Source organism: Nothoprocta perdicaria, unplaced genomic scaffold, assembly GCF_003342845.1.
Source record: "Nothoprocta perdicaria isolate Ctin4 unplaced genomic scaffold, notPer1 scaffold_109, whole genome shotgun sequence".
Taxonomy (NCBI): Eukaryota; Metazoa; Chordata; class Aves; order Tinamiformes; family Tinamidae; genus Nothoprocta; species Nothoprocta perdicaria.
The window spans coordinates 1,402,137-1,429,063 of NW_020454194.1; the positions used below are offsets into that span (position 1 = coordinate 1,402,137).

The 26,927-nt window shown below is 40.8% G+C and overlaps 1 protein-coding gene across 1 annotated transcript in view; it reads right to left on the minus strand.

Moving 5' to 3' along the window:
• Positions 1-7,727: 7,727 nt before the first annotated feature.
• CLCN4 (chloride voltage-gated channel 4) overlaps positions 7,728-26,927 on the minus strand; it is a 43,574-nt gene continuing 24,374 nt past the window's right edge. Inside the window, exons 6-12 of the mRNA XM_026047110.1 lie at positions 26,226-26,432; positions 26,053-26,133; positions 24,937-25,482; positions 22,436-22,622; positions 19,544-19,942; positions 13,104-13,320; positions 7,728-11,594 (exon numbers count right to left, since the gene is read on the minus strand). Coding sequence (XP_025902895.1) covers positions 11,504-11,594; positions 13,104-13,320; positions 19,544-19,942; positions 22,436-22,622; positions 24,937-25,482; positions 26,053-26,133; positions 26,226-26,432 — 1,728 coding nt within the window. The 3' untranslated portion in view covers positions 7,728-11,503. The remainder of the gene's footprint in view (positions 11,595-13,103; positions 13,321-19,543; positions 19,943-22,435; positions 22,623-24,936; positions 25,483-26,052; positions 26,134-26,225; positions 26,433-26,927) is intronic.

Sequence of the window (26,927 nt, forward strand, 5' to 3'; positions counted from 1 at the left end):
TTTTAATTGGCATATCTAAGAAAATTCATGAGTACAATTGCATATTTAGAACAAACAATGAAGCAACAAGCCCCACAAGAAACAAGACAAGACAATGACAAAAGCCCAATTCCCTTTGTCAATGTGTGTATGGTTTGGTGGCATCCAGAGCTTTTGCAATGTTGAGTATTTGATTGCCACCTAGTGGGCCTGTATGACCTGAAGCCACTGAAATAATTCAGTTAAATCCAYCCTCACTGATTAATAGGTGACACAAATCAATAAATATTGCATCTGAAAGCAGAACCTGGGGCCAGGATCATAGAATATCCTGCAGAGCAAGCAGTTTAGTAGCAGCAGTTTGGGGAAGAATTTGCCTTGTATGTTGCTAGGGTGCCTGAGATGTCACCTGCTAGGCCAGAGCTGGCGAAGAAGAGTGCACTTGTATCGCAGCTCTTTCTCCTGATACAGAAAGGGACACTCACTGGTCTTTCCCAAGCATCCTCTGGTACTTGAATACCCCTATGGCAAATAAGATCTTTTCTTTGAAGTTCGTAGAAAATCTAAATATGAACACAACTGTGGGAATATTTRGCACTGCAGGAGAGACATGAGAATAAACAGACGCTGACTCCTTTGATAAATTGCTGGTCTGTCATGCTCGTGCAAGTGGAGGTGTGGTAGTTGTAATGATAGCTTTAGTATTATGTTCTTCTGGGAAAAGGCAAATTGTGTCCATTACAATAAAATAACTGCAATTCCTAGTGTAATGGTGTCAGGTAACCCAGTGACTCCCTGAATATGCCTCCCCTGAYAAGTCATGAGGTTAGCAGGAAGGAGTGATGGGAGGAAACAGCCAGTCAAATCATCTGAGGACCAGCCAAAAGGTCAGTTCTAACAGGGAGGATCCTTAGCCATGTATCACAGTTCTCCACCCTTTCCTCTTGATATTTCTGTTCCCAGAACCCTACTGTACCAGGACAATAGAAACTGGGAGGAGATGGCAGGGCTAGCTATGCCCAGAAGGAGAGGCTAACATTGCTCCAGCTTCTCTTGGATGTTGCTCTTGATGGAAAGTAATTTTTGGTATTTTTCAGCACAGGACTTGTTTCGCCGATGGTTCTGGAGAAAAGGAATAGAATAGACCTGCTTTTGCTGGTAGAGCTTTGGGCGGGGAACCAAGCAAACTAGTGCGGAAATACATCGCTGAGGGAGCAGCCAGAATGAAGCCACCGCCTCGTTAGGGAGAGGGGCTAAAGGGTCAACATGAATCTCTTGYCCTTTGTTTCAAATCAGTTGTGAACTGCAATTCTTAGTTTAGGGAAGAATAAGCTTCCATAGTGGGCTGGAGCGTATCATTTCTTGGAACTGCATTCTCTCTGCTCAGAAGAGCACATCCCTGGCATGTCTGCAAAAGGGTGGCTATCAGGAAGCCCAAAGTGCTGCGGCATCCCCATTTGSTATAATGCTGACATTTAGTCTTGCCCCTCACTGCATCTGTCTGTTACAGCTGTTCTAGGTTTGACATTGGAGAACAGTATCAGCAGGTTAAGTGAAGGGCTCAAGCGTCCTGTATAATGTATGGTATGACTCTGGGCACCTATAATAGGAACCATAGAAGCTGAATATCTCAAAAGGAAGCTGCATATTAAAAACATAGAGGATAATTGTACATTGAACTTTGCCCCTACTCAGGTTTTATTAGGGGCTGATTCTCCAGTCGGAGCTCACAACTTCTCTGTTTTGGCACTTACACCAGCCACTTCCCATAAAGCACAAATCCTTTATTTCCCTGCATACATACAGGCTCATCTCTCTAATACAAATGTCTGATTTCAGCATTAGCTTGGGAGGTAGGAGCCTGTTTTTCCCTCTGCATCCAGCACGCCAATGCAGCCACAGCTAAGGTGGCTGCTTTCTTCCATGACCTAATGAATGTTTTCCTGGAAAATGAAACAGCTTCATAAAGAGAATTAGAGAATGTCCTGTTAAAAGTACTTCATGATGTAATGAATAAGGCATTTTCCTGAGAGGAAGATATCTTGGCAAGGGAATAATCACTCTCCCCACAGCATCACCCCTCTGATCTTGTTGAGTTGGGGACACCAGGAAGCCAGAAATATAACTTGGAGCCAGAAGAAAGGTGAATGAGAAAGTAGCTGATATTGAGACTACGTATCCTGGGCCATCAAATAGGTAAGCTGAGTCCTGTTCCTGGTCCTTGGCTCTTTGTCCTTTAGCATTCAACAGCACCGAATATTTAGTTAACAATGGAAACATGCTGGAACAGTACTCTCTTTCACTTAATAGCTTTCTTCCCCATAAAGTTATATTCTGCACAGTGGCACCAGTTCAGCTGAAAGAAAAAAAAATGTGTTAATTTGGTGTGTGTGTGTGCTAAGGGGCAGTTATTACAGAAAAGTAGCAGGAAGGCAAAGTGGGATGGAATGCAATGTTGAACTTGGAGAGAGAAGGAAGCCTTCAGATCAGAGCAAGGAAGTGGAAGGAGAAAGATAAGGATGTACTTGGTTATACTTACACAGAAGGACAGTTGTTATACTTGGACCAGTGCCTTCGTGTCTGGAAAGAGGCAGCATGGCAGGGTAAGATTTAGTGAACTTTGCTACACTGCTACATTGCTGTAACTGGTGTAAGTATAGGGAYTTCCACTGACCAAACCTGTTTGGCAGAGAGAATGGGAATGTTTTCACATGTATTCCCCCAGACRTGGAAAGAAGAGGTAGAGTAGAGATTATGACATATTTCCTGTGCGTCTGTGACTGGCACTTTATAGTAGCATTCCTTAAAAGTTGAGAGGTGGCCAAAGCATCATTCAGATTCGTTGTGAGATATTTCTAATGTGGAAAACCTTCAGCCAGATTGATTCTGTATGTTGTTTCCATGTCTAAATAAAATATCACTTGAATTACACATACATGGTACATGGAAGGAAGGAAGGAAAGATAACAGATACTTAAAAATAGGGCAGAGAGAAATACCATCACTACAACAATTCAAACACTTATTTCAAGCAATCAACAAGTAGATGAAGATAAGGAATATTCTGGTCAATGACAAAAGTTACACATTTTGTTCTTTGGCTTGTGCTTTTTTTGTTTGCTTGTAATGATCACTTGAATATTCAGTGCCAAGGAGATGTCTTAAGGAACCTGAACCCGTGAACCAACTGTTCAGCCACTTGCCAAACAATTTATTCAAAAGTGAGGAAATTTACATAGGGAAGTTCAGGCTTTGTCCATTCTGTTCCTGAAACCTTACTTAGTAGAAGCCAAGGATTTTCTTCACAGTATAGAATTGCCTTAAAAGCTGTCTGACTCAGTATGGTAAATCAAAGAGTCTAAGCGGGAGCCCAAGCTGCTTATGAAACCAGGACAGACTCTCTGGTGTGCACAGAACAATCACTCAGAATAGCCAGCTGAGACCAACCATGGAGAGAATGGCTGTTTCTCCGTGGATGGAGAGAATACCCATCTCTAAGGAGAAACCTGCAAGCCCTGTAGGTTAATACTCCTTCTGGCTGTCCAGAAAGCCAAGCAGGGAAGAAGCTAGCAAGGTGTAGGGCAAAGAGCACAGAAAATAACTGTTAGTTTGAGAAGTCCCAGGATAGCTATTTGGCCACCTACGGGACATGATGGCAGATTAGCACAGAATCACAGAATCACAGAATGGCCAAGGTCAGAAGGGACCTCTAGAGATCATCTAGTCCAACCTTGCTGCTCCAGCATCTCATACACCTAGAGCACGTGGCACAGAGTGCCATCTAAGCAGGTTTGGAAGATCTCCAGAGAAGGAGGCTCCACAACCTCCCTGGGCAGCCTGGGACAGAGCCAGGGCTCTGTCACCCTCACAKTAAAGAAGTTCCTCCTCACATGGAGATGGAACTGCCTGTGTTGCAGCTTGTACCCATTACCCCTTGTCCTGTCACTGGCCACCACTGAGAAGAGCTTGGCCCCTTCTTCCCTGCATTCCCCCTTCATTAACTTATACATGTTAATCAGATCCCCTCTGAGCCGTCTCTTCTCCAGAGAAAACAGGCCCAGCTCACTCAGTCTCTCCTCATACGAGAGATGTTCCATTCCCTTAATCATCTTTGTTGCCCTTCTCTGGACCCTCTCGAGAAGCTCCAGATCCCTCTTGTACTGGGGTGCCMAGAACTGAACACAGTACTCCAGGTGCGGCCTCACCAGAGCTGAGTAGAGGGGCAGAATCCCCTCCCTTGACCTGCTGGCAACACTCCTCCTGATGCAGCCAGGATCCCATTGGCCTTCTTGGCCACGAGGGCACACTGCTGACTCATGGTTAACTTGGTGTCAATCAGGACTCCCAGGTCCCTCTCTGTGGAGCTGCTTTCCAACAGGTCGACCCCTAATCTGTACTGGTATCCGGGGTTATTCCACCCCGGTGCCAGACCCTGCACTTGTCCTTGTTGAACCTCATGAGGTTCCTCTCTGCCCAACTCTCCAGCCCTTCATCCAGATCCCTCTGGATGGCAGCACAGCCCTCTGGAGTATTGGTCACTCCACCTGCTCCACTCGTTACTAGCCACTACGGTCACTCCAACCCTTACTAGCAAGTGGGCAGTAACCCCAAATACAATCTTCTCTTATTCCTGGCCAAAGTAGCACAGCCAAGTGACAGCTACTTACCTTTCTTCTACTCAGGTTGGAGAAAAGAAGTTAACAGTTCTATGCAATCACTAGTCCCATGGATTGAGAGTATATTTTAACTAGCACTATTGCAATAGATGGGGCAGGCTTTGTATATATGCAGGCTCTGCTGTTACTGCTTCCTTTTKGGAATTTGCAAGATGCTCTGTGCGACCTCAGGTACTACCAGATCTGCTCTCCAGAGAGGGGAAGGCTGCATGGGTAGCTGTGGCCTCTTGCTGTGTTAGCTTCTCTCAGCTCTACCAGGCATCTAGATACTACTTAGCTACTTCTGCCCAATGAAACAGGAAGGGAGAAGAAAGTGAAACCACATTTTTTTTTCTATTCCTCCTTCATTCTTTGAGATCACTTTCAGTGTAAGGAAATCTGTGTGTTTCTGGAGGGCACCCCAAGTGTTTTTTCTTGAACTCACTGCTGATTGCACTCATTCTATGGTCTTTGGCAAAATTTAAGTGCCTTCCTTTTCATTGCTGAATTGCAGTAGAGCTTAGATGTCTGTTTCCCCTGGCTTGGGGACTTTGAGAGTCTGGTTATCCCCTCTAAGACTTCTGGTGCCTAATGGCCATCTAATCTGAGATTTGAACAAGTGAATACAATTTGCTTTTAGGCCAAATACAGTACACTCTTCCTTGCCAGTGATGAAGCCAGTCAGCAAACTCTGAATAAGCACTTTTCCTCTTGAAAATTAGATGCCTCCGTGGACTTAGCTTTGATACAAGAGAGTAACTTTCCCTAGCTAAAATAGCCACCTAAGCAATCCATGCATTTGTGGGTTTTTTTCTCCCCACTTTACCGAATCTTTGTGGATTAAGAAAGGCTGCTTAATCTGTGAAGTACGTGGTTCATAATAAAGACGGGTCCACACATGCATCGTCCCTGCACTCCATCCTGGTTTGCCCAGCATTAGGGGCTTTGGAAAGACCCACAAGGTGCTGTGCATTTATTGTTGGCCTGCAGAATCATTTCTCAAGTGAAACATTGCTGAACAAGTGCCAGAAAACTGACTGTCCCCTATCTGTCCTTTACATATGGCTGTTTCTTCCTACCCAGTTAGCAGCTGTGGCTGGGAAAGTCACATCCATAAGAATACTCAGATTGCTTTGGCTGTGGCCATAAGAATATTTCTCRGGATAGTATGGTCTGAAATCTGGTCAAGCTACCCTGAATGCAAGCACCAAACAAACAAAAAAAGGCTGCAGAGGTGACCAAATGCTGCAGCATAAATCAGCCATTCCCATCAACTTTGGTCTAAGAGCTTAAAAGTACCTCAAGAAACAGTTTGTCACACAGTGATTTCCCAACTCCTTCCCATTGCCTTCACTGTGGTTTCACAGAGAGGGCCCCATCCATCATGGGAGCACCTTACTCATGTGGGATACAGTGTCTGTAAACCTGTTTTTGATGGGTATCATCTGGGCTACCACAGCAGGAGTTAGAAGTGCGATTGCATTTGGAGTAAGAGAGCCAGCAGCCCAGAAGTTGTTGTTTCATACACATATATGGGGAGGAAAGGGCTGTGAAGGGAGTGAAAAGGCATATGGATTACAAAGTGCCATTCAGTTTAGAAGAAACAACCATATTGGCTAGATTGGGCAGTGCACAGCTATAACTTTGCAATAGATTCCTCTGAACATTTTCTCTTCTGTTTCCCACCTTGGCCACTGCAAGTCATGACAGGCAGGTCTAAGGTTTGGTCTCTCATGATCAACTACAAACTACAGGGACTACTACCTCTCATTTAAATTGCTGCAAGACTGATGCCTCCTGGCTTTCTGGCATGTGCATCAGGTCATACTGGGGCCATAAGAGTCTGCAGAACAACCTGGCATCCCTGGGACTGCAGCACTGGCCTCTGCAATGGAACATAAAGGAATCTGGGAGGCATTTTGCATGCAGAGCCAAACTATGCAAGAAAAATAATGCAGTAGATACAGTAAATGAAAAGAAATTCTGAAGAAGGTACTGTGTAATTTGAATTAAACTGGGATATTCTAAATACAGGAAGTTTATCAAACTCGTTCTCTAGAGATTGACTTGAAATCTGAAATGCTTCTTTCAGCTAAAACATTGATGTATGCTTCTTTTACACAAACCCACACAGCTTCTCTATTTGTTTGGTTAGTATATTAGTCAGGATGAAGCCCATTTTTCTTTGCCACTTCCCAAAAGATATCCTCTGGCAGAGATTTAACGGATGTTTCATCCAATTAAGTGCTTAGGATGGAATGTGCCATTTTCAATTTTTTATTTTAGCTCTAAATTCCAGTGCAACTGAAAAAATATAAATAAAAATCATAAGGGCTTTACCTTTAAAGACGTTTCAAGACGACTGTAAACAGACTAACCTGATAGGATAAATTATTTTTATTTCCTTTTTAGATTTCTTTAATAAAGAATTTATAATGCAGAGCTGATAAATTACAGCATTTCTCTCCGAAAACAAACAGCCAACTGTCATGACTGATTCTTTGAAGTCCGCTGCACAGGTTTTAGTAACTAYTCACATAATATTAGCCATTTCAAAACTGAATTAGATATCCTAACTAACTCATTCACCAGGCTTTGAGTTATAGGTGGAAAAATAAACTTTAAGATCATGCATAAACACATTAAAGAAATACTTCTCCAATTAATATGCTCCCACCAATGTTTCCAATACTGTATGTCAGTTTTATTTGAAAAATAGACTCCAAACATCATTTGTCATAAGGTGCAACATATATGCTCTTTTCTATAGTTTAAAAAAACAACAAAGCAAAACAATATTCATACCAATAGTGTTAGTCCAACATGAAATCAGTGGGTCTTCTGTAATTTTTTAACATTCTTCTTTTCTGCTTCATCAATGAGTAAGTATTAATGGTTGATAAGACAGTCAAAGGGTCTGGCTAAAATCATCCATATTCTGTACTTTAATAATAGACTCTCTAGTGTAGATTGCTTCAAGTGCACGTCAGAAGCTGAATGTAACTGAACACAGTCCATGCAAAACAAAGGTACAATTCTGAGCTTGCATCATTCAATGACTTTTGTTTTCTCATTTGGTTTGACATCACCAGAGTTCAATAGCTTGAACACCAAGATTGAACTGTGGTTGTATAAACTGAGCACTCAGTACTAAAGTACTTAGGAAACTCTTAAATTAATCAGGCTGCGTAACTCTATCTTGAGTTCTACAGATTCAAATAAATACTTAAGGCTGAGATATATGCCTCTTGGAGTCTATTCAGTAAGTTCTGAGACACACTTGGGAATACAGATGGAAAACACTGACTGATAATGGGCTTGTTATGGGGAATTACATTAAATCATTTCATTAGAACTGCGTTTTTGAGAAAAGTGTGTTCTTAATTTATGCTAAGAGTGTTTTTCCTTCAGTCACTGAGGCTAAAAGAGCAATGGAGACAGTACTGCATGGATGAAGGTCAACACAAGAACTTGCAGCCAACTGCAGGCTCTGTATAAACTTCTAAGTTTTTTAATTAGCAAAGTCTGTCCAATTTCAAAGCTCTCCTTGTCATTCTAGCACCACCTCATCTTTATTGATGCTAAGCAGCTGGAAGTTAGCTACTCCTACACCATTTTTGGAGGGCTAGATTTCAATCCTTGCTCTAACATCTTTTAACAGACATGGAAACAAGGAGAGGCAGTCTAACCATTCATGTATACAGTTATGCATCCAAAGTTTTATCACTTTGACCCTTTAAATATTTAACCTTTCCACCTAAAGATGAACAGGTATTGCAGAAAAGAGCTGGGCTTTCATTTGCCTGCCCTCTGCTTGGGTGGCAGTCCTAGGCTCAAATGGCACCTTCAGTAAGTCTTGATTCTTTCTTTGGTGTTTCTTATAAATTACCATGATGGCTTTATGGATCCCGTTCTTAAGTTCCTAAGGCTTCTCCTGTGCAGCCCAATAAGCCTATGTGACAAGMTATCACCAGACTGACTGTTAGTGGTAGTGGCCTCTGGGTATTAACAGGAATAGCCACTCAAGTTTTTGCCTATGCACAGTCTTGGAGTAAGGTTAAGCTGATAATTCAACTCGCTACTCAAAAGAGTTTGTGTTCACTGTTATTTTTAATTTCAGCTAGCTCCCTCTGTCTTTATTTCTCAAGAACTGACATTTTTGGGGGCAGATATACCATCCTAGCTCCTGTTAACAAACATCATCCTCAGTACTGTGAGCACTCTACACAGCTCTGCCATGGACTAACTGTTAATGTGGTGTAGACTGAAAATTCCTTGGCTAACAGAGAAGGCTTTCCATCTCCTCTTTTTTCCCTGACATACACAAAGAAAGGAGTTTGGTCTCATATAGCAGCTAAACGAAAAATCTCAGCTTATTTTCCCTGGCTTATAATGGAAAGATTTAAAGTGCTCAAATGGGAAGCCCATTTGTTTCCTATGTAAATATAGAGGGAGATGGATTAAAAAAWTGTTAATTTTATATGCATGCATTAAAATTTGGAGTTATAAAAGTGGAAAAAATAGACCACAGTCCTTTCATTTTAAATTTTAGAATAAGATTGACCTTAGAATTAGACCTACTTATCTCAGTCCATATCCCTTTGGTTGAGTAGTTTTCAGTGGAAACTTGTAATTGTACTAAACTCCTTGTTGGTTTAGTTACGGGAATTAATTCATTCTTAAGATCATATCTCTGTTCAAATGCACAGATGCAATTTTTATATGTTGGTAGTTGGCTTAGCTTTCTTTTATGAGTTTGGTTGATAACTGCTTCACATAAAAGAAAAGCACACAAGAAACAATTGTATTGTGTGCCATTTCTTAGTTTCAGAAGAAAAGGACTGATCCTATAACTTAAAAAGTTTTAACAATATCCTTTTAATAATGCATTGTACTGCAGATGGTCAGTTAGCAGAAAATACTGCACATTTATGGGCTTTGGCCAGAGCTACATATATTTATGTTAGTCTCTTTAAATTGTGTTGTTAAATGGAGTATTTAACCGATTAAAATTATCCATTTACTTCTGTTTATTTACGTAAGCAATTTGGGCCATACATTGTGTGAATGCAGGGGGACATGGGCCACAGGGAAGCAGGATCACTTGAGAAAAGGAGAGGAACTGGAGGCATGTAGCAGTGGGCATTTAACTTAGGGTGTACCTGTCTTCTTGTCCCTATCCAGAGTCACGTTGGTCATGCACATTGCCTACAAATTGACTCAATAGCCTGGCTTTTGTAGCAAGCAGCAGGCTCTTTCAGTATGAAAGGACTCAAACCCTATCCCTGAAGATCTTCTGGATGCAATTGATTTGAATATAAGTTATCTGTATGAAGATGTGCAAAAGTACCAGAGGTCTTAGATGTCTAAATGAAGAAGGATCAGAAGCCCTTCCTGAAAGGGATTTTCAGGGCATCTAAGTTAGGATTCAAACTCTCCTCAGTAAAAGCCCAAATTCCCTCCAAGAAGAAACARAACATTAGGCAGTGTAAATTCTACTTCAGGCAGAATTTACGCCTTTTGTACTGATAACAGTATTGACTAAAGTAATAGTATATTAATACAGGCAATGTTGACTCAGTGAATCTCAAAGTAGCAAAGAAGGGATTAGGAAAAATCATCATTTTTGTCTCAGTGGTCCCTACTGTAGGTTTTTAAATCTCATGTTCTTGGAGCAAAAGGATAAATAATTAAAGTCTTGATATTGTTGTTTACATTCCTAATCCCTTTGCTCCTTTATTCAGACACAGTGTCGTGGGGAGGAATTCCATAGTCCTACAACTCACAGCAGCAGCAGCAGCATAGGAAGCAGATATGCTACAGAATAGCTATCTGTGGCTCTGCTAAATTAATTTAAATAATCTCTTGGCAGGTGCAGACAAATGCCAAGAAATGGTAATGAAGAAAAGAAACAAAATGGAGAATCAGCACTCAATGCAGAACTTTGTTAGCCTGTGAAAAATGTTTATGTTTCTTTACATGCAGGAAGACAGGTGCTAAGGACTGGATCTCTTGTGGYTCACACCAACGGGAGTTGGCCAGCAGTCTGTTTTGTGCCTGTGAAAACTCCTCTGTGGGCTTTTGTGCTCTTTCCTGTTGTGACAGCAGATCACTTAATATTAAACATTACATTACAGTACCTGTATGCAAAATTGCATAGAGAAATAATAAATCCTTACAAATAAGTCATTTTAACAGTAATAAAGGGAAAGTGACTGATAAAAATGCTAAACTGTATARAATTCAAAGGACTAAAACAGGAAATAGGGAACTAGATGCTTTAAAGAGAATTGAAGTATATTCTTGCTCCTTTAACTCCCATCCTGATTTACTTAACTTTTATAAAAATAAATGAAGGTGATGATTTCTTTTTCCTTTGTGAAAATATAATAATTCAGTATAGCTAGTAAATAGCCATGACCTCAGGAACAGAAACAACTGACATATTACTCATACACACTCTCTAGTCTGGAGCTTCGTATCTGTTAATAACCTGTACACAAACAGTGTCTGCCAGTCTTCACACCTGCCTCAGGAGTTACTATGAATGTCGATGTGTCCCACTGGTGCTCCTGGCTCTTTGCCTCTAAGCACCACATCACTTACACCCACAAATGCAACAATTGAGCTGTTAGGAAACTCATTAAGGAAACACAGCTTGATGTCTGCAGCTGCTCAGAGCTTCTAAACTGCCTACATCATGAAATAAGTGCCATCCTGCATCCACTCCCTCTGTCAGAGGTATATTGGGCCATTCCTCATCCACATTATATTTTCTCTTTAAACAAAATGAAACACCAAACATAGCCTTCGTGTTAATCTAGAAGGGATCCCTTTGAGGTTAATTTCCCTCTTCTTTCTTTATCAGGCTAGTTAAACATGATAGATTCAGGGTCCTGGTTTGCCATTTGAGCCATATGTCTTAATACATCCTTTTTAGTTATGATACCCAGCAGCCTCCTGGAGGAAAGAAAAAGAAAGGAAAGGTCAGCAATCATGCTATACATCATCCATTTTCACTTGTTCAGCTGCAGGGGTATTTTGTGAGTGCTTCCATGTAACACTGTCTACCCCATCCATTCCCCAGTGATTCTCTTTTATAAAACGCATTCTCACTTCATGTATTTTTACTACTGCAGATATGATCAGTAAGTGAAATACTTTCCGTTGTTATCTCCTTCTTTGGGGACATGCCTGAATAAGGAGCCACAATTAATAACACTTTGTATGAAATGACATTCCTTAGGCTCAGACTGCAGGGGATCTACAGCACAAAACTAAGGTAACATGATTTGACCTATGGCATGTGATTTAGTGGTACACGAACTTAAGCTAAAGCACAGATGTTCCAAAAAGCTCCCTATCCAACACTGAAAAACTTTGAGTGATAATTTCTCATTTAGGCTGATGAGAAAGTACAGTTTTAGGACTTCAATCCTAAATGGACTGTATCTGTTAAGAAAAATGTGTCCTATGAGAGCCAAAAATTTTCTAAACCTCATCCCTGAGGGCTTTTATTTCCAGTCCTTGAAAGCCAAGAGGTACTGAATTCTAGAACATCATTGTTATAGGCATCTCACCTTTCCTTTAATGGAAGTGTTACTATTCAAAATCAAAATTTCCAAACCCAAACACCTACAATCAGGACCTAAATTGCTATCTCAAGTAATGGCCCTAATTTTCCTTAAGTTGAGCACACAGCATTGCATTGATTGTAACAGCTGATATGGAGCACATCTGAATAACAAAAAGCCTTTTGCAGGAGTCTAGATTTTAGTCCTCAGAATTTAACAACAACGGCTCTGGTTTTTCAATCTTATCATAAAATATGTTCCTGTCACTAGATCATGGGGTAAATAATGCTCTCAAAATAGTTTACATCCCACTGGAGTTAAGGAACGTTTTTTTTTTTTCTAGTTCATATGGGACAGTTTGTTACTCGTCTAATTTCATTTGTCCCATTTCTTCTTGAGTTTTTTCTTATAGACCTTTCATTTATATGTCTTTCCACTTCCCCTAGGGAAAAAAAGAAAAAAGGAATAAAAGGAAAGAAATGCTGAGCAGGTCAGTTTCCTTCCACTGATATCTTTATCATACTTCTTCCTCTATTGAAAAATACAGAGTGCTTTAAAATATTTATTTGGTATTTGTCTTTATTTTTTTCTAAGTGCTAGTGCACTCTGGATACAGGAGAATGCCATGAAGCATGAATGGTGACAAGCGGAAAGGGCAGGCTGGGTTCTGACCCTCGTGTCTTCAGCTGTTCCGCAGCGACACAGGGCATGCATTCCTTAGTCCTTCTAGCCGCAAAACAGCTAAAATAAAAACATTCACTTGACTGTCTCAGCGGTGCTGATTAATCACTTACTGTTTATTCTTGGCTTTCAGCAGGAAAAGTGGTGGTTTTCTTTATGTTAAAAGAAATCTCCCGAGATTCTGTAAGCGTGCTCGACTCGTGCATCTACTTACCCACTGCGAGTGACCAGACACTGGCGCAGTCCCAGTTTCCGGAAAATATCCACCACGGTCTCCATTGGCGTGTGGTCAGTGACAGTGAAAGGGCTCAGGTTGAGAATACGCCGCAGCTTCAGTGGATGGGGACTATTGGGTGGCAGTTCTGGGGGATCTTCCGTGAAATACACGATGGAGTTGCTCACCACCCCGTCCTGCCGCTGCCGGGCATTCTCTGCACGACAAAAAGATCAATATAGACAGGGAATCAGGCTTGATAACAAAAAAAGAAAACATATATATTTATCTGCATCTTCCTTTGGAAAGTAAAGGCGGGAGCCTTTTGTTCAGGTATTGGGAGTGAGGGTTACAGAGCAAACCCCTGAATTTCTTGCAACATAGTTGGTTGTCAAAAAATGTATTCTGAAACAAATGTAAACAGTATTTTTACAAGCACAATCTTTTGCTTGGCTATGATAATATTTTCCTGAATAAATATGYTGTTCCTTGTGGACACTAGCATTAATAAACAAAACTTCATCAAATTCAAATGATTATATCAAATTCCCTTGTGAGGGAATCCCATTGTGAGAAACACAGCAGAAACTTGGTCCCAGTCAGTTCAGCGGAGTGTGTCTATTCCCAGACTTCCCAGCAGTGCTGGGAAAATCTGAGCAGGGTGAGTACATTTAGAAATATTATGCCAGTGAAAGACAAATTTACATCCCAGAAATACGAGGGCTGTGTTGGCACTCTTCTAGACTGTTACATCTCTCTGGGTTGGATTTTGTTGTTTTACACTTATTTCCTCAAATAAAGTTTGTTTATCTAGATTTTAACAGGTCAGAAAGACGTAAGCTTCTTACTTAAAGCGGAGTAGTAATGTCAAGAACAAAATCTAGCAGTGAGTGAGTTCATTACTTTTTTTTTTCAGCAGTGTATATCTGAYCACCTTCCAGACTTCAAAAGATGAATCTATGAAGTGACCTTTACGCTATGTCTGGAGTCTACACAATCAGTATAAGCTTTCCACTTTAAAGTAGGCTCCCACAGTAATTCTTAGAATTAAGTAGCTGTTCTTTGCAGTGTTTACCTCATTTCTACTCAAAAGGTTGCTAAATATATATGRGATGAAATTCCAAATGATAGACAACCTTTTGCTCCCTGTTATAAATGTATCTTGTGTTTGGCTCTGAAGATTTCATTCTTTCTTTCATTTTTTTTCCTACATTTTCTATAAATTCCCAGAAACGGCTACAACTAACATCTTTGATTAATATGGGTTGCCTCCCTTCTTGAGAGGTACAGAAAATCAGATGTACTCAAAGGATATGTATATATCCTTGGAGCTCATTTCCATCAATCAATGTGCAGAAACCTGCTTCTGTGGCTTGTAACTTGCAGACAGTAATGACTTCCAAAAATGTTACAGCTCTATTTTTTCCCCCTTAACGATCATTGTCTTGTAATATTTCTGGAACCACAGCCATACTAGTTCAAATCTAATATCACTGTGGTATATGATTTTTCAGCGTTCTCACCCCATGTATTATGAACCTATTGCAATTTATAGGAAAGATGCTAGCATTGTCTCATCTTGTTTTCATTCATACATCTAATTTTCAAGTGTGAACATGCCTTCATTGCTCTTTGATATATGATCTGTGGTAAGAGGCAGCATTAATCAAATTGAAGGTAGCTCCCCCACTTTGATAGAAACCCTTGACAGCTCGGTATTTCCTTCCTGAAGCTGTAACCAGAGCAATAGGCCCAAGCATTTAGTTACCACATTTCTGTTCCCAAGGCAGCAATGACCCTGGACAGCAGTGATTAGCCAAAGCCATGACTTCACTTCCCAAAGTCAAACATCTCTCTAGAGAAACGTGAATGATGTAGTACTATTGAGCAAGTTCAGTGGTATCGTAAAAATGGTCAAGTGCATATGCGAACTCATTAGATAGGGAGTTAGAGTGACGGTAAAACAGAGAAATGAGTGATTTTTGCAGTCAGTGGGTAAGGAAAATATACTTCTTAAGAGAAAGAGAAAAAGCAAATGGATGACGGTGTCTGGCTCTAAAGAGCTGGCTACGCAGATGGCCCTTCTCTTGGTGAGGGAGTGAATTAGCTCTCTCACATGTGAAATGTGCCTCTCGTATTCAAGAGTGCAGAGTTCACAGCCTACGTTAACCAAATTGCTCTTCTGCCTCTCTGCACTGAGAAAAGTGCATTACACATACCATGCAGATTCTGCCCAAGACTCTGCCTTTCATATGATGCCTCTGAAACTGGTCAAATTTAAGAGCTATAGGGGTCAAATTCTCCCCACTTTAAACATATAGAGTAAATGTCACTGAAAATGTAGACACTTCTTCTCAAAGGGTAATTCTGACCACCTAAATTCACCTTAATTGCCTATACACTCAAGAAAAACTATCAGAAGGAGACAATCCTCCTGAAAGTGCCTCTGACCAATTAAAATGGCATTTCCATTCATTTTACAAGGAGTGGAGGCATTTCCATGGTGTGCTCAGTTCCCTGAATAGTAAGAAGGAAACTACAGAGATGGCAATCACTAGGCAGAACATTCTGTGTGAACAGGTATTTGACACAGGACTGAACAGCTTCATGCCTTCATCCAAGGAGTCAGTTGCACAAGAGATTTAACCATCGTCCAGCACAACCAGAGGGCCACTGCCTGGTAACTACGGAATTTATTGGGCCAGAGAAAGATTCTGATTTGGCCATGACCGAGAAGGGACACCAGAAAAATGGTGTCCCAGTTTCTGCAATGATGCTGGACTCCTCCTATCCTAGCCACTGTTGGTCTGTTTCTGCAGAGGATGTAACTGATTGCAGTTCTTCGCATTGCCTCCTATGGGTCAAAGTAGACACACATATATATATATTTTATTTATTAAATAACAGCTTACCAGTTAGACACACTACTTAAAAATGGTATGACCTTTGGTACTAAGTCGTCACATAGAGATGTACATTGGTGTCACTGTCTGTGCCTGCCTAGTAAATCCCACATGGTGCCACAGTGGGTTATGTTACATTGCACATTTTGTTACCGAATTGAGCATCCATAGAGAATTATACCTGACACCCCAGGAAACTCCAATAGCATAGACTGCAACAGCATGAACTCACAGTCTGTTTTCTGCTCGCAGCCACCTACTTAATGTCAACAAATATTCAAGATCTCCAGCAAGAGAATTAATGATCTGGATCTAACAAACTTGCTGTTATGTTCCACAAGATCAGCTACCACACACGCGCCACTTCTCTTTTCCAAAGGCTGAGAGATCAATTCATTGAGATTGTCTCCACTAATCAGCACATACAGTACATCATCCAGAACTGAAGACACTAGCAAAAACTGAAAGACATGAGAAATTTCCCTCCTGAAGGGACAAAGAGGACAGAGCCACAGCTGAGGCTTCTTAGTTTTACCCATATTTCTGCATAGTGCTATGCAGCATCATGCAGAGGTGCCAAATTTAGTTACAAGCAAGTCATTRTCCTGCAAGGCAAAAAGCTGCAAAACAAAGAGACACTAGTTTTGAGCCCAGGAGTAGGACAGATGTGCCAGACCCACACATTAGCCAAGTTCRGTAACTCTGACTTTCAGAAGACTTCCTTCCCCAGATAGAGTGCCACAAAGTTTTAGCTATACCATTTCCAGGTATAACTCCAGCATCTTTGGACGCTGACAGACTGAGGAAGAGAGAAGAACCTTACCAGGAGAAATATGGGCCTCTTGGCAAACAAATTTATAGTTTAAGGAGACACAACTACAAAGCAAGCTGAGGTGAATATTCACAACACTGGTTATGTACTGCATATATGTAGTGGCTTCCTCTTCAGGAAATACAAATAACTTTGTTCCTCAGTAAAAGAGGATTAACTATCAGAAGAATGTTAGCATGGTACAAAATCAGCRATTGCTGTACCCTTTACTGGAACCATACACACATCTTTAAAGAAGTGAAACCAAATCCAGATTTTAAGTCACAAAGACACACGCCATACTCACCTAAAATTATGTAGTCCTAGAAAGATTAACCTTTTGTCACAGTTAGTTCAGAAGCTGTTAATGTTCAGCACAAAAGGAAGAGGGTCACCAAAGGTCTCTGACAACAGAGGATTTAGGAAAACTTATCTATGAAGAGAAGTTTTTGATTTTAAATCTCTGTTCTGCTTCAAATCCTATTAGAGACACTTTTAATTAGAGTTGAAATCTTCCTCTAGAAAATGCACATGTCAAAGCAACATTTTCCCAACATTTTGATCCAAACTGTTGGCTGAGTTTATATTTAATTAAATTCTTCGTTATCAATGCATAACTAGACTTTTTCAAACATCTCCTTGGAAGCCTATTCAACCTTGTTGCCACTTAAGAGCTTTCAAAAGACCCAGATCCTCAGACTTCTCTGACTCACTCCAGACAGTGTCTGATCTTTCTGCTTTTAAAGTAAGGGCCCCACATCTTCACTCCCTGCATTTTTTTCCACGGTTTTACTCTCTGCAATGTAAATTCAAAAGGCCATGAAGTTAGGATGGCAGCTAGTGTTACAGCCACAACATAGTGTGCRCAGAGTACAAAGTAGAAACAGGGCTGGCCAAATGCATCTAATTAAGACTYTTTTTTTGCATCTCACAAGGAAATATGGAAGACATTTGAAAATCATTAGCAAAAGCAGGATAAAACACAAGCTCTATTATTTTATAAGTGATATCAGCTCTTGATTTCTTTATCTTTGGTAAAACTTCAGTAACACATTTTTGGCCTAGCATGGCCCTATCAGACATCTGTTGTGATCRCCAAAGGAAGAATAGTCCTCAGATAAAAACAGATGCTTAAAAGAAGCACTGCAACTAGCACATTTGGACTTCATCTCGATGTCATTAAGATCCTCTGCTATTGAGATTGGTACACTGAGGATTATACCCTTATGGAGACTTTTTTTCCTCCCCTTCCTTCTGGAGGAGGGAGGAAGGAGGAACTACTGATAGCAAAAAAAAAGTGAGATCCCCACACTAAATGCAAAATTAATCGAGTTCATAAACTCTACTCATTGTAATTGAAATAATGAATTATGTATCACAGGGAAAAAAATGAGAAAAACATTTCTTACTGAAGAGAGAGCTGCACAGTCTATAAGGGGGAGAAAAYTGAAGTCTATCATATCTTTTCTTCTCTTGTATATAGTATTTCAGCAGTAATGACTTTCTGGTATGGGGTGAGAAGAGAAGAATCAAGTAACAGCTGCACACCTTTAAGTAAATGAGTATATTTTGGGGGTCTAATCTCCTGGACTGAATCTCTTTACATCCAGCAAACCAAAATAAATACCTCTTTAAAAACCACATGCTTTGAAGAGCGCTGTTCTTCCAAGTTTTATTCTAGTTTTACAAAAGGTCCTTGTGAGCAGGAAAGAGAACTTCTAAAATACCTCTCACTTTCTATTTATGGATTTTATTTCTTCAGCTTTCACCTTTCCTCAGGAGCTTCCTTGGCTCCATTCATCTGAACCAACAGCATTTTAAAGCAGCCTGCACCACAGGAACAAAACAGGCCCACACAGAGAGGTGCAATCCCACCTCAAGGAGATTTAGATATTGACGTTCCAGCCTGAGAAGTAGCTGAAAATCTACTTTTCCCTACAAYATAAGGCAGCCAGAGAAGCCGCAGCTTGCCTGCCTGGTTGACCTCTGAAACTGCAGGACTGCCTGAGCTGGGATCAGGCTGCAGGGCTGATTTGGCCACGCTGACAGTCAAGGCCTGGGTGATCTGTCTGTGGAGATGGTGGGAACACTTGCTCTCATGCTGTGCACTGGCCTTTACAATCCCCCCTCTAGCCATGCAGCCAACTGGTAAAGGATCTGATGGATACCAGTACTGGTCTGGATTGGACTCTCAAGTAACCAAACAGCTCTCTATCATCCCCGTGAAAAGACTGAGCCATTCTTACCAAACTCTCAGATCTAGTCACATCAAAATGCCTCAGAGGAAAGCTTTGCATCCCTAACGTGAATGGACAAAGGTGGCAGCATGGATTTGAACCTTGTCACAGGTGACAAGGGTTCACAACTGCCCCCACTTCCACAGGGAGCTCATGGAGACATCAGGAAGCTCAGCACTTCAGCAGTTTTTGATCAGATTCTGACAAGACTTCTGGCCAAATAAGCTGAGTTTCTCTCCAATCTTGAATGGAATTGTATTATCCTGTTGTGAGTGGCAACAAAATCAAGCCCACAATGTCTACCAGGTGGTATGCTGAAATGCAAATACTTTCAACTACGAGTCTTGGCAAAGAGTAYAAGCCAAACGTTTGGGAATAAGGCAGATTTAGCTCTTACTCATCCATTCTTCAAGGTGAATAACACCARTAACACTCTACTTCCCCTCTATCAAAATCAGTCTTACCGTACATTGATGATTCTCTACTCACTTATCGCAAGAATCAGCTCCCGTCTCTGTGCAAACCCAATGAGCCTCTCGGAGTCTTTAGAAACCACTACTGGGAAGCCGTTGTAGTCGGTCTCCTTGATCAACGTCTCGACGTCCTCCACGGTCATGCTGTCCTGTGTCAGAACGGAGAGAGGAGCCTCCCCTCGCCGTGGCCTCATGACATCCGTTGCCAGCGTCCGGTGCGTGAACTCGTCCTTCACGTCCAGGAACGGGTACCCATTCAGGTGAATGTGAGCCTCGTAGATCCCCTCCTTCCCAAAGGCRTCTGCCACCCACTTGCTTGTGACAGCGGCAGCCATCAGAGGCACGATGTACTCCAGGCCTCCGGTGAGCTCAAACATGATCACCACCAGCGAAACAGTCATGCGGGTAACACCACCTGCCAGCAAGGAGAGCAACCAAGGTCTTCTCAGTGCTGTTTCTCAAATGTCCACATTAAATGACTTATTTTGCAACTTGATTTTGTGTCTTGCATTCAAAAAGGCACAATATTATTCATGCCAGACATTGCACTTAAACTTTGTGAAGTATTTTTGTTGTTAGTGCCCTGGAGAGAGAGATTTCTATTTTTATCTGCTGCAATTTTCATCAGAAAAAAAAAAGGTCAAACAGACTTGCTTAAAACAAAGACGCTAACAACAAAGAGCAGATAATGAATGCTAAGAGACTGAGCTGTTAAAAGAGAAAAAAAATGCAAAAAAAAAAAAAACCAGCATGTATCCTGGATACATAAGAAACTAAAACTGGATTTTGTCATTAGCCCTCTAAAATGACTCAGAGAATAAGTGCCCGTGGGGGTATAGACTTGGGTTCCCTGACAGCTGATGTTCACATTGAGTTTGCTGTATCATTCCTACTGAATAAAAATCTAAACATGATTTCTGAGTATGCCACAATTACAAAATCCTGTGTAAAGACAGTTTAGGGTCACTGCAAGCCACATAACAGCTTRAACTTTAGTTTTTGATATCAGTATAACATACAGTTTGAACTGTATACAAATTTCTTTGAAGCCGTTTGGGATGTAGTCGTAGACAATATCCTAGCTCTACTTTTCAATCTAATCCTTTTGTATTCATTTTATAAGCAATCTACATACCCCTTCAGTTTACATTAAAGGATAAAAATAATCGCAGAACTACAGATAGTGTGCATATAACACTGAATTATTAGGTAACATTTCTTTGCCTCTGTTCAAAAGGTAAATGTAATAAATCTGCTATTTTTAGGCCTCAGAATACAACATCATTTTATATGAGAGAAATCAGCAAACAGGTCATTAAAAGATGCTTTTAATCTAACAGCACACAAGAAAATTAAAWCAGTAATTATTAAATATGATGATCCAGATACAGCTTTCATCTCAGGAATTCCTTAAACTGCTGACTCTGAAAAGCTGAGAGCAGATGCCAGAGTAGGGACTCTTCTGTGCTTGCTCTGCTTCCTACTATGTTTCCTTAATATCTGTTTGAGACAGAGTGCTGGAATAGACACATCTCAGGTTTAAGAACTACCAGTGACCATTCTGGTTTGCATTCCACTATACTGTTGCAGTTACTGCACATTAATTTGGGTATATAATGATTACCGACTAGCAGAAGAACTGAAATATCAGATCGAAATTTTTGTGTCTTGTTCCTTTTAGGAACATTAAAACCATTTATGGATAAGAGGGAGTGCAGTACTTTCTAACAGTAATGCATCATTATAATGCTATTACTGTACTGCTAGATGAAAACAGTCATGTTATTGTATGCAGTTGTACAGTTGCAAATGTTCACATCCAAAACAGGCTTCCAGATTGCCTTTATAACCTCTGGAGAAAAAGAGACCCAACTATTTCTAAGACCTAATTCCTATGCTCATTTGCCTGGGTTTAGGTATCTGCTGCCAGATGAGGCCGACCTTTTCAGTGTTTCATTTCTCTGCATTGACTATAAAAAGTATCGACACAACAAATGTTGATATTTACGTCACAGACATTAAGTTTAGTCAGACAAGTCATGTTCTCCTTGTACAACTGACTTCACCAATGATCCTACTTTTCCCACAAAAGTTTCTGAAATGGAAACTCCTCCAGCTCTGCTYTGTCTTTCATTTCAAGTCTATCCAATTATATTAATTATGTGTTGGACCTCTCCACTATTATTTCATCATCTAATGGTGGCATTGATGATAATATAAGAAAATGGAAAATACAAGCGTATATTTGGAAAGAAATGATAAGCCAAAAATATGTGCAAGTGGTATGGTTGCAACATTCCCACTACATCTATGACTAGAAATTTGGTGTGTGAAGTATTATTAAATCATCCCACTTTAAAAGTTAACGGGGCATGCCTGTTAAAGCCATTAACTACTGACTTGGTGAGATCAGATTTTGGCCAAAGTCAAAAAAAAAAAAAAAAAAATCCAGGTGACCAGAATGTGATGAACCAAGATAAGACCAAGAATTTTTATCTCTGGGTAGATCAGAATTTGACCATACCTCAGAAATGTGTGCCCTGTAAAGTTTAAACAAGAAAGTAGCTTTGGTCTAGCTATAGTGAACGTTGTCACAATTCACCAAAAAACACTCCTCCTTGAAAACTTGTAGACTGAGTATAATATCTTCCTTCTTTCTTTCTTTCTGTATTGCAGATTAGAAGGAGTAGACATGAGTTACTGCAAGTTTCTCTTTTGTTGGCTACCTAGAAGGGAACGCTGGGAACACCATTTGAGAAAGCAGCCTCTGCTTTTCCCCATCACATGTGTTACCACCAGAACTGCCAGCACAGCACCTAACACAGACTTGAAACTCTCCTAACTATTTTGTATTTTTCTGAAGGTCAGTGTTACTCATGCATGAGGCAAAGATTAGCAGATACTGTACCCAGGCAAGCTGCGGCTCCCACCATAGCATAAAGTCCCGGTGTGACACAGTCTGCCCCAGGTCTGCACCAGTTCCTGAAGATGATCCAGTCATGATGGTGATACGCCAGCTGCTCAACTCCGATGCCAACCATCCTGCCAGCCATGGCCCCAACAGCCATGCTGGGGATGAAAAGGCCAGAAGGGATCTTGAATAAAATATAGACATGTGATAGCCTTGGCAAAAATGACCAGTAATGAAATTATTGATCAAACAATTAATTAATTATGAATTAATTAAACCTTGTGGTAGAGAGGGAACGCAGCTTTCTTCTTATAAAATACTAGTGCAGAAGGGCACAGTTSTTTGCTAGCCTGCAGTGACCATTCCCCTGGTTTGAGATAGGCTTCTACAGTGAGTAAGGTTGTGGGGGTCTGCGTGTGTATTAATAGCCTACAAAATTTTGATACATTTTTAAAATGCATTTTGAATGCTAGCCTCTGCATTGCAGTAAATCTGACAGATAAATGGTATTCTGAATCATAGCCTGTGTTTCTTTCTTAATCAAGATACACTTGTTTTTTTCYTTACTGCTTCCTTTTCAGGAACTGCCTATGTTTGTCATGGGTTTGAGAATAAACTTAACTGGAAATAACATCCTGAAGTGGAGCTCTATCAAATAAAGTACTTTGCAGCATTGTTCCTAATCTTTCAAGCTAAATTAGACCAGGTTTTAAATTAAATGTCAAACAGGATAAGAATTTAGAGAAAGGAGGCTGCCTTTGCTCAGAGACAGCTATTTTTTCATCCTGGTTTGCTACAAAATTTTCAGGAAGCTCTATGAATCACTACCTTGTTGTCCGCTACACAGACAAGTCATGAGCCATTAGTAGCATCAAAATGGAAGAACAGGCCATTTCTGTCCTGTCTAAATGAATTTTCTCTTATATGGCAAGCACAGCTGTGGAGCTGAAGAGATATTTTTTGACAGAAAAATATATTTTTGTTCAGAATGTTGAAAGGACTTTGTATATATTAAGTTTTTGTTGCTTTTAGGGGAAAAGACGTTCTATATCTTTTTGAAGATGCACCTTGAGCTACCACCCTCAGCATGGTTGACAGGCATTAGTGCTAATAAGAGCAGGCTAATCTCCCGCACTCCACAATGTATAGTCAACAGTGCTGATAYGGTCCAGTTGGGCTTTCTAGATCTGTGGGTAAAATTATTTTGCCTATTCTTCTCAAGAACAGTTAAAATTGTCAGTTCTTCTGAGAATTTTTAAGTGTATGTGGCCACATACCAATTAAAAAGACTCAGAAGTTTCACGTAATAAACCAACATAAAAATGATTGGCTTTCAACCTGAGTAGAGATCATATTCTGCAGTGAAGAGCATATCAATCCAAATTCCCTTCCAGAAATGCTAACACATTCTTATGATCCTGTTCATCCTCCCTGATCAGGAAATGCACAGGATTCTTTCGTGTTCCTAAGCTCCCATCATTCAAGCAGCTCTTCATCAGGGATATCCCAAATGGAGAAGGAGAGGAGAGGAGAGGAGAGGAGAGGAGAGGAGAGGAGGGAAAAGGGAAGAGGAGAGAAAAACCCCAACACTTTCATACTCTTTTCCCAATAACAGGCCTTCTAGAGCCTCATTTGAAACTTATCTTTTAAGAAAAAAATATGCAGTTGTTTAGCTTTGAGTGTGGCATTATATATAGCATATAACTCAGAAAAAAAAATCACTTCATCTGCTACAGTCAGATCCAGAACAAATTGCTCGGATAATGGGAGCTGCAGACAAACAGATATGTGGTTTAAATGGGCCCCAGCAATCAGACATATAAAACTTGCCACAAACAGCTTTCTATATATTGAAAACTTGGATAAATTGTTCACGGACCTTTCAACACCCATTTATGAGGAGGAGGAAGAGTGGGAAGAGAAAGCTGCAAATCCACAATAATAAAATCACACATCCATCAGACCTCCCACTCATTCCCTTTTTCTTTCAAGCTATAGTGCTTAAAAAACTGGAAAAAAAAAGAATATTCAACTAAACTTTTTTTATAATTTCAGATGTCTATTTTTATATCCTCTTAAGGTTTCAAATGTGTAAATGAGCAAATTTAAAGCTAATACTTCCCAGAGTAGYGTGGCTACCCTGAGGCACATTAAGACATTAATCCAACAAGACAAACAACACTGTAAATACTGCATGTATCAGAGAGAGCTGACAGGCAGCTGCAGTGGGAATAATGTTGAATTTGCTTGTTGGCAATAGTGCATTTAAATTCTCAGACAGGTATCCTTTTCACTTAACAGAAGCGAAGGTAACTGGAAGGTGCAACAAGAGGGCCCTGATGTGGCTTGGGAATGCAGGGCAAGGTGGCGACAGGCAGGTGAACTACCAGGTGTCACAGCCAACACACACACGGCTGGGGTCTGAGACAGACCAACCCTGTCACACAGACACTGCATTCTAAGTGCCTGCGTGATCCCTGTGCCAATCTCTCATTTACCTTCATGCCAAAAGTAAATATGGTGATGACAATTTTGAACACCAAGGCCAAGGCGAGCTGCCACATCGCCGTGTAGACCCCAGGGCCGGCAGGTCTGTCAGGAATGTCATCCACGGGTCGGGTCATGTTTGGGTCRTTGATGTAGTCGCAGAGCTGCGAGGACTCAAGGGCGCCGCAGTCGTTGAAGAGCTCTGAGATCAACTCGCTGGTGCTCCTCCGCGTGTAGGGGTTAGGGTACGCGATGACGGCGGTGATGGCGGTGATCACGATAACCTCCAGGACRGGGTATTTCCCCAGCCTGGTGGTTTTTCGCCTTCTGCACCAGGCAATGTTGCAGCGGATGAAGAGAGTCCCCCAGAGACCCCCGAAGACGCCAAGCAGAATGAAAGGGAAAAGCTCGGCCATGTACCAGGGGGTATGGTACTCCACGTAGAAAAGGACCAGCCGGCTGTTTCCGAAAGGATTGATGGATCTCAGTGTGAAGGCAGCCACAAGAGCAGCAAAAAATGACCTCCAGAGGGTTTTCAGAGGAAAGTAATAACTGACCTAAAACCAAGGAGAAACAGTAAACATTTTGCTGAGTGTGATGGAGCGTGTTGTCTTTAATTATTCACTTGAGCATTCGGCATGGTAGGCCATCACATGTGCGTACACATGTGTGTTTCATCTGGGAGGCTATGTAGGACTTCACTACAAGTATCTGGAACACTGCTGGTAGCCATGGTCAGAATGTGTTCAGAAATACATCAAAAAGGCATTTTCAGATTTCAGAGAGGGAGCTGCAACCAATTAAAAATAGATGACTCTCAAAATCAAAGTTGCTGGATAGGAAAGATGAGATGGGTATGGAAAAACTTGGAATATATGGTAGCAAGCTGAAAGCTGTAGAAAACTCAGCACTGTTTCCAGATTGGATTATTTCAATCATTTCCAAGAAAGCAGAGCTCTTCTTTTCCCCAAGTTATGCTAAAATACATGACTATTTTCAGAAAAGAAAAGGCACTTGTATTTTAAAAGAAAATAATCATGAAAATATTTGAAAAATAAAGAAGAATCATAGAAAAAGGAATCAATTGAAAATACTTGCATTGAAAGAAGTGAACTGACAGGTCTTACCTCTTCCAGACTAAAAAGTACACCTCCAATGGGAGCGCCAAAGGCAACAGAAACTCCTGCAGCTGCTGCAGCTGAAAGCACCTACAAAGCAAGTATTTATGTTCAACAYGTGAATCTTTTGAAAAACTATATTTGCAAGGGGGTAATGAAAGGTGATCTAAACCCWGCCTCACCTCTCTTCTCTTTCCTTCATTCTTGCTGTACTTTGAGAAGAGGCTGCTGAAGAAGTTCCCGCAGCAACAGGCCACATGGACTAATGGCCCTTCTTTCCCGAGGCTGAGGCCTGAGGATACCACCAGAACCAAGGTGACTGTTTTGATTAAAAGTGTCCACTTTCCCAGGTAGCCCCTAATAATGAAACCACTCAGGATGGTTTTTATCTGGAAAGCAGGAAGAACATGTTCAAGAATTAAAAAAAAAACAAACTTTTTTACTGTGAATTTGCTTGAAAAGATACAGTGATGGACAGAACCTTGGGTAGGGTAATCTTCCCTTTGCACAGCAATATCTGAGCAGGGCTTAAGCAAACCACATTTTTACAGTTATTATGGGTGGTCCCCTACATCAGGAAGGAGTCTTACAGAGATCAATGGATATATGAAACTCCTACATATCTTCATGGCTTGCAGGATCAGAGCTAAACTAGGCTGAACAAAGCTAGACAAAGCAGAAAAAAAAGCTAATAAACAATCACAGACTTCTCCCTCTTAAATCAAGAAAAAGAGTTCTAAATATTTGGAATGGCAGCGCCACAAAAAAACATGCAAGTATGAAATGTGAAGCTCCAAGAAAGAGATCTTATTTTTACACATTTCCCTTTAATTTTTAAGAGAGTATCTGAACACAATGCATGAAAATTAAACACAGGCTGCAGG